This window comes from Calliphora vicina, chromosome 2 (assembly GCF_958450345.1).
Source record: "Calliphora vicina chromosome 2, idCalVici1.1, whole genome shotgun sequence".
NCBI lineage: Eukaryota > Metazoa > Arthropoda > Insecta > Diptera > Calliphoridae > Calliphora > Calliphora vicina.
Window position 1 is genome coordinate 9,565,938 of NC_088781.1, and position 8,558 is coordinate 9,574,495.

An 8,558-nucleotide genomic window follows, 5' to 3' on the forward strand; every position below is an offset into this window, starting at 1 on the left:
CAAATACCAGTAATGATCATTTTGCGATTTTCTCATCGTTTAACGTTTAACGAGAATAAATTACTTTATTTTTTTAGTGGTGAATTGAAGCGATTTTCAATGGATACAGAAAATAATTTATCAAATTAATGTACTGGTAATCCCAATTCTACAACAAATATACCTCTACAAAAAACAACATAGATTTTGTTTTTGTAAAAATATTTCCTAACTGTCAAAAAGCTGAAAAAAAACCAAGGGTGAAAATAAATAAAGACGTGTAATATACTTTCATGTGATCTAACGTAAACATAAAATATGTATTCTGATCTGGGATGCCCCGAATTAAAAACGAATGCAATAAATAAATCGAAAAAACTCAGAAAATGTTTATATTTTTTAGAGCTTTGTTCACGTTTTACAACCAATTTAGACGATGATTTTTACGACGTGGAATTTTCTAAATTCCCTTTTGATGTTCTTTTCAAAAATTTTCACGTTTCCGAGTCATTCATGTTTTCGGATAAATGTAGGGTCACACATGGCAAATATTTGACGAAAAAGACATAACCGTTAAATACCATATATTTTAATTCCTTTATTTATTGTCAAAACTCATTTTACTTAAGACAATTCATAACAAATATTTAGTTTTATTTTATTTGATGCTGTTTGATCTTACAAAACACTTGTAAGAGTAAACACGTCAAACAAACTTGTGCTTAAAAAGTGGTTACGCTATTTTGAGTAAATATTTACCATGTGTAACATTAAGACCAGAATATTCAAAATAATATTTGTATTTATATAAAGATTTTATAATTCCTTAATTCTTTCAGCTTTCTAAAATAAATAATTCTTAAAGCAATTGTGTACACAAAATAGTTTTAAAGTGTCTTCAGTAACTCATCGAATATCATTAAATTTTTAAACAAAAAATTAATTAGATTACTTACTTTTTATGTATTTTTAGAAAATGTTAACATTAAATCTATTCCTGGTAGATCTAGCAATTTCATTATCATTTTGTCATACAAATTGCTAAATTTTATCTAGCCTATTATTTTGTCCTATCCGGTTTTTAATTTTATTGGCTCAAAAATTGGCAATATTGTCTTTGTCATCTGTGATAGAGTTGCCACAACTACAAATCACTAACGTTCTACTTTTTGAAATTAAATGACACCTTTTATTTTAAATCATTTAAAGATCGTTTTAAAATTAAACAACGATTTTTAATTAAAAACATCAAGCTATCAAATTGTATTTCAATTAATTGTAAAACTTTATTCAAATAAATAAATTTAAAGGAACTTACAAATTTTAAAATATAGAATTAAATAAGAACTATTTTTTTGAAAACTTAAAAATATGTAATTTGCTTAAACAATGCACAATAAATATGTAAAAGTAAATGAGTAAATATTACAAACGTACTATAGTGTTTGCTCCCAACAGATTTAATTATTAAACATTATTAAATAAATTATTGTATATTATTATATATTTGTATTAGTAAAGTAAAATGTTCTTGGTATTTGTTCTTATCGTTATTTAAACTGATGTTTTTCTTTAATAAAACCCAATGTTTATATGAAATAATATAATTATTTATTTTTTTTATAGTAATCTTACAGATAAATACAAGAATAATATAGAAACAATATTAGCACGGCTGCCTGGGCCATCAGCTATATACATTTTAATACTTAAATTGGATATGAAATTGCATAATAATATGTTCTGTAAGATTTTTTTCTGTATTAAACAATAAAATTGTTCAAATTAAAGATAATTTTAACTAGTTAACAGAACTATCTCGCACCGAAAATAACTGTAATTTTAGTGAATATATTATATAAAAATATAGCATTTTGCTTAATATATGTATTTACTATTTATTTAAATTCTATAACTATTTTGTAATTTTAAATATGTACTAAATTTAAATAATAAAACAATAATTGCTGGACTAAAAACAGAAATCAAATATCCTATTCGGTGAGGATATTTTTTACAATACAGTATTGCCAAATTCCCAACTCCACCTATTTAGCGGGATTTACTATATTTTTATTGTAGAATAAATATAAATTGTTTGTATTTAAAAGTAAACAATAGTGTACATATATTTATTAAGCTATAAGAATACAATTGTACTAAAACATATCCTACTATACCTAGAATATCGAATATAATAACGTAATAAAAATTCAAAAATGCGATATTTGTGGGAATAGACAATATTTCATGGTATTCACAAAAATCCCTATCAAAATATTAAAGTGTTGGTAACTCTATCATCGGTCAGCCATTTTTATCATACACCTAGATCACGTCACACAACAGAGCTGCATTTAAAAAAAAATCAAGTATAAAAGCTAAATTAATTTTTTAAAATAATTTTTATTAATAATATAAAGTCAAATTAAAAGAATAAAGTTTTTAAATAATCCCCAAAGAATATTGCGTGTTGGTCGATTGGTTGTGTAATAGCTAATCACAAAACAAGAAATGTATTAGTCATTAACGACTAGTACCAAATTAAACAACTACGTTGAATGGACGACGGCCATCTTTTTTTCATTAACGTCACACAAATGCTTGTGAATAGACACAGAGTTTGTTGGAATTTTTTGTGAAAATTTTACATACTTAAATACGTAAAAGTGCAAAAAATATTGTTTAAAAAATCCTTTTCCCTATATATTGCCAATAAATAATTAAAAATTAATGGACAAAAACCATTTTTGTGTGGTTAAAGTTAGTGGAATTTTTTTTTGTACATCAGCCGAGTCGAGAAAAAATTTTGTGTGTGTACCAGACGAATTTGTGTAGAAAGTCATAAAACACGAAAATTACTAGGGATAGAAAGAGAAGTTCAAAAAAAAGTGCGATAAAGACAACAAAATCTTCTTCGTGTTTTTTATATTGTTTTGATTTTTGGGACTTGGTCTTGTAGTGTTTTGGTTTTCTGGAAAATGATGGAAAACTATGAACAGGCAAGAATAAATTCAGATAGATTAGAACAATTGGATGATGTGCTACCCATAAAACTACAGGAGAGAAATGAGTTCTTTAATTCTGTAGAGGAATTTGCAGTAAACCAACAAAATTTTACTTTTGGCGCCAATATTTTAAACACAAAAACAATGTCGACATCGTCGTCGTCAATGGCATCAACAACAAATGCCAATAGTAGTAGTTGTGGCGAAGAGGTGGTCAAAACAAATAATGAAATAATCAAAACATTAACATTACCGCCAACTGCTGATGCAGATTTAGAAGCATCTCTAATTGCGGACACACCAGTAAGTGTTGCTGATGATGATCCCTTAAATATGGACAGTAATAAGGACAGTGATGATGAAGCAGAAGAAGAGGAAGATGATGAAGGTCAAAGCTATCAAACAGATAATGATAATTCACAGCTAACACAGGACTCTACACAGTTCCGACAGACTTCAAAAGAACACGAAGATGATGATGAAGACAATCCTGCAGATGATACGGACGATTCAACTTCAGATTCCGATTTCTCAGACCTAAGTGGTCTTTCCGATATGTCGGGTAGGGAGTGGAAGCCCATAAATCAACGTCCTCTTAATTGGGTGCAAAAACAGATACACTCTGGTGCAAATCCCCGAGAGATACTTTCAAAATTTCTACCCTCTTCGGCACAGCGCATAAGTCCAGAATTAACCGATATGACTTTGTGGCGTATATTAGCCAGCATGCTGTCAGAGCCTCCTAGGAGAAAGAAACTCTCTTATGTTAACACCTTCGAGGATGTCATTGATCTTTTACACAAATCCAAAAACATTATGGTTCTTACTGGTGCTGGCGTTTCGGTATCGTGTGGCATTCCCGATTTCAGATCTTCTGATGGCATTTACTCACGTTTGGCTAAAGATTTTCCCGACCTACCTGATCCACAGGCCATGTTTGATATAAATTATTTCTCGCGTGATCCCCGCCCTTTCTATAAGTTTGCACGTGAAATCTATCCCGGACAATTTAAGCCCTCTCCCTGCCATCGTTTCATAAAGATGCTGGAACAAAAGCAAAAGTTGTTACGAAACTACACACAAAACATAGACACCTTAGAACAGGTGGCTGGGATAAAAAATGTCATTGAATGTCATGGTTCCTTTTCGACGGCTTCTTGTACCAAATGCAAGTACAAGTGTGACGCCGATAGTATACGTAGCGACATATTTGCACAACGTATACCCGTGTGTCCGCGTTGTCAACCCAATGTGGAGCAAAGTTTGGATGCATCCGAGCCCGTTTCGGAGAATGGTTTGAGGCGACTAGTGGAAAATGGCATAATGAAACCAGACATTGTTTTCTTTGGAGAAGGTAGGTGTTGGAAACAAGTAATTGTTGTATGTATATATTCATTCCATGAAAAATTTATAAGAAAAATTAATTTTTTTTGACCGTTGGACTTCAGATTTTATTAAAATTTTGTAAATATACCATAAGAAGCCATTTCGATATTTTCATTTTTAAATTTTTCTAATTTTATTCATGATTTAATTCACGATTTTTGAAAAGTGACCGAGAATTCGATAATAAATAAATTTATGTATTAATATCTTATACAGCTGTATAAGAAAATTGCATCAGAAAATTGCACTTACATTATAAATGCGCTTTTAAATTAAATTATTACTTTTTACACGATATGAATAAACTTAAACAGTTTCGAATTTGGTATTTGAAAAAGGAAATGCTTAAATGTCTCCATAAGGTATATGTGCCAAAAATTAAGAAAATCCAAAGACTCTAGGGACATTTTTGTCTGATTACAGTTGAATGAATGATACATATGTATGTATTTATTTTATTTTTTATTTTTATTTCATTTATTTGTAATACATTAATACATACAATGTATTTGATATTATTTTTTGCGGAATTTTTTATGTTTTATTTTTTTTTAATAATTTTAGGTCTACCCGATGAGTTTCATACAGTTATGGCCAGTGATAAAGACAAATGCGATTTGCTTATAGTCATGGGTTCTTCGTTAAAGGTGCGGCCCGTGGCCTTAATACCCAGTTCTATACCGAATAATGTACCACAGATACTTATCAACCGTGAACAGTTGCATCACCTCGAATTTGATGTTGAATTGCTGGGAGATGGTGATGTTATTATCAATCAAATTTGCCATCGTTTGGGTGAAGATTGGAAAGATATTTGCTTTAATGAGGAAGTATTAAAGGAATCCAAAGATTTGATACCCCTGGAAGATGAGCTAGATGATGAGGATACAGCTAAGGAGGTTGCCACTGATATTGACACAATATCTTTGAAATCAAATCAGTCTGCTGAATCGGCTTTGCAATCTGTCACACCAACAACTGCTACATATTCCGATTCTGGTTTCGAGACCTCATCAACATGTTCGAAAAAAGAAGGAGAATTCTTATCACCCGAGTATATGGAAGAACCCATGGAATCCGCTAGTTTTGGTGGCTCTTGCGATTATCGTCATTTATCCATTGACTCCTCTAAAGATAGTGGTATATTAGGCGATGCTTCAAATTCCGCGTTAACGTCCTCTTTTACTAATTTCTCGGATACGGGTGATATGAAGAAGAGCTTTAACATGCCGGCCTCTACAACACAGGCAATAAACAATAAACCAGTGGTGGAGAATTTACACAATACCAAAACCGTCGATACCAATTGTTCGGAAGCCGAAAAACAAAGTCTACGAAGGCAAACGAAACACCAAAGCGCCGCTGAACGTCTGCACAAGGGAACCTATTATATGCACGATAATACAGCATCGTATGTATTTCCCGGTGCTCAAGTGTCTTGGTGTTCCGATTCAGAAGAAGACGATGATGAGAACTTGGAGGAATATGATGACAATCACTGCAACGATGATGAGGATACAAATCACGCACCATTATCACCCTTAATGACGCCTTCGGTGGAAAATGAAATGGTTAAAGCAATTGCCAACACCAACACCCTTACAACACAACAATCCAGTAATAATAGTTTTACCAACAGCTTATCATCAATTTCTGCCTGCCCTACTCAATCAAAAACACAACCTCAGCCGTTAACACAACATGTACAGAAAAAACGTCATTCAAATGATACTCGTGATGAGGATTCAGATGTTAAATCTTGTAAATCGTTAAAAACTGAGGCTAAATTGAATGATAAAACTCATATATCAAGTCCTCCGCCACAAAAGAAGAGACGAGACTCTGCAGAAAAAACATTCACATCATCTACAACTTCCCCAAACATCAGTTTAGAATCTTCCTAAAAACAGAACCTTTTTAATTTAGTGTAAGTTTTATAATTTCTATTTAGTTTTTGATGTTTTTTTGTAATTATGTTAACTACAATTAAGAAGAATTATTTAAATCAAAGATCAATGTAAAAATTATGCCTTTTTGTAATGATCAATCATATTTGATCTGAGGCGGAAATTGTGAACATCAAATTGTTCGGCGGTGTATGACGACCAAGTAAAATTTTATGATGGATTAAATTATTGAGTGGTTTTATGGGGTCCACTGAGTCCCTTTTAAATTAACTTATGCTTTCAACTTTTTTTCTAATATATTTAACTGGTGTACCATCTGTTATTCGATTCAAAAGAATACTACTATTTTGAATTGTGTGAAACCTTCACTTAAGTTGGTAAGACAAAGCATTTTTGTAAATAGATATTTTTAAAAGTTATTTTTTTAAAGGTACTGACAACTTTTTAAAGAGCTAATTTCTATAACTTACAAACATTATTGAATCATTAATAAATCAGGTAGAGTTCTGGTTCGATTGAGACGACGACTACCTTGATTTATTTTCTCATATTTAAATTTTTAAATTTAAATTTTTTTTTTCACCAAACAAATTTTTTTGCATCAAAATTTAATTTTTTTCACAATTTTTTTTTATCCAATTTTTTTTTTCACTAAATATTTTTGTTCACCAAAAAATTGTTTTAAATTTTTATCTTAAATTGTGCTTTGGTGAAGGGTATTTAAGATTCGACACAGCATTCTTATTTGTTTATTATTAAAAGTACTTTAGAAAAAATTACTTTTAAAAATATTTACTTAAGAAGTTTTTTTAACAGATAACGAATACACTATTCCAGGGTTTTTAAGAAAAGATTTAACGCAAAAATTTATAGTTTATGAAGTAATTTGTAGATGATTATTGTTTTTTTTTTGAACATTAATTTAATTAAAATCAAGATTAATTATAAATATTTTTTTTGAATGCATATGAATTTTTTTAATGCTTATCTTCAATACTTTTGTAATTATGTGTAAATTTGTTTTAGTTTTATTTCGTTTTAAATATGTAGTTTTAAGAAAATATTAGTTTTTGGGTTTCTATTCTAAAAAGCAAAACAGCAAAAATTCCTCAATACTTTTTTATTATTCGCAAGCTTTTAAATGATTCTTCACAAAACATGAATTAATTGTGGAATTTAATAAAATGCTGTAGTAAGCAAATTAAATTTACTACAAACCTAAAACTTTTTAATATAAATAAACCAATAGAATTATTTAATGTAAATAAATATTTAAAATTGCTTTTTTTTTGTTTATTTAAAGCATTTAATTATTATAACTATTATTAAAAGAAAACAAATTAAATCAAATAAAATCTAAACAAGAATATTTTTAATTATCTAAAAATAAAACACACAAAAGCTTACAAAATGTAGTTTAACATATAAACTAAAGCATTTTTATTTTTTTTTTTAAATAAATAAATAAATCTAGTATTTAATTAAAGTAAGATTTTTTATGAACTCTTTAAGTTAAGTTAAAGAAAAATATCTGGTGTAATCTATAGTATTTTTGTTATTATATTTTTAAGGCTTGAAGCAATAATTTCTGTTTATGATGCAAAAAAAAAACAAACAATTTAAATATAAAAATATTATTTTTAACAAATAATACTTGGGACGTTTAAAATATTTCATTAAAAATACATATGTTTAGCTTTATTTTTTGTTTCATAACTTAACTATAAAACAAAAAAAGATATAATTAAACAATAGCGCACACTTTTATATAGACAAACAAAAAAGTAAGATATTAAAAATTTAATAAAAAATAAATATTACCTAAATATAAATAAAACACTAATAATTATGTAATTATTAAACCTAAAACATAATAATTAATACTTAATTTATTATATCAACTAGTAAATAGTACTATTTTTAGAATATACAAACAAGTTTAGTGGAAAATTCATAAAAAAAAAATTTAAAAATTAAAAAGAATAACAAAGTAAAGCCAGCCTACCTTTGAACATACATAATACATACATATAAATATTATATTTTTCTAAATAAAATCTTTAAACAAAAAGAAAAAATCTAAAATTAAATAATGAAATATATATTTATTCCACCCTTACTTGATTTGAAATGTTTGTATACATTTGCTAACAATTCAAATAGAAAACATTTGAATCCTAAAATCTAAAGATTTGAATTAAAAAATAACCTTTAAATTTACTATTCTTATTATTTTCTTTAGCTATTACTTTACATAATACTTGTTTAGTATCTTATT

The 8,558-nt window shown here is 28.2% G+C and overlaps 1 protein-coding gene across 1 annotated transcript; it reads left to right on the plus strand.

The window, feature by feature from the left end:
* The first annotated feature begins 2,340 nt into the window (after positions 1 to 2,340).
* On the plus strand, positions 2,341 to 7,714 carry Sirt1 (Sirtuin 1). Its single transcript, XM_065499623.1, has 2 exons — positions 2,341 to 4,341; positions 4,938 to 7,714. The coding sequence occupies exons 1-2, from the start codon at positions 2,961 to 2,963 to the stop codon at positions 6,275 to 6,277; spliced, it is 2,721 nt and encodes a 906-aa protein (XP_065355695.1). The 5' UTR covers positions 2,341 to 2,960; the 3' UTR covers positions 6,278 to 7,714.
* Positions 7,715 to 8,558: the final 844 nt, after the last annotated feature.

Excerpts from the sequence above, each read along its gene's own strand:
- Sirt1 (XM_065499623.1), top strand. The coding sequence starts at position 2,961 with ATGATGGAAAACTATGAACAGGCAAGAATAAATTCAGATAGATTAGAA. Across the intron at positions 4,342-4,937 it reads CATTGTTTTCTTTGGAGAAG|GTCTACCCGATGAGTTTCAT; the intron begins GTAGGTGTTGGA and ends TAATAATTTTAG.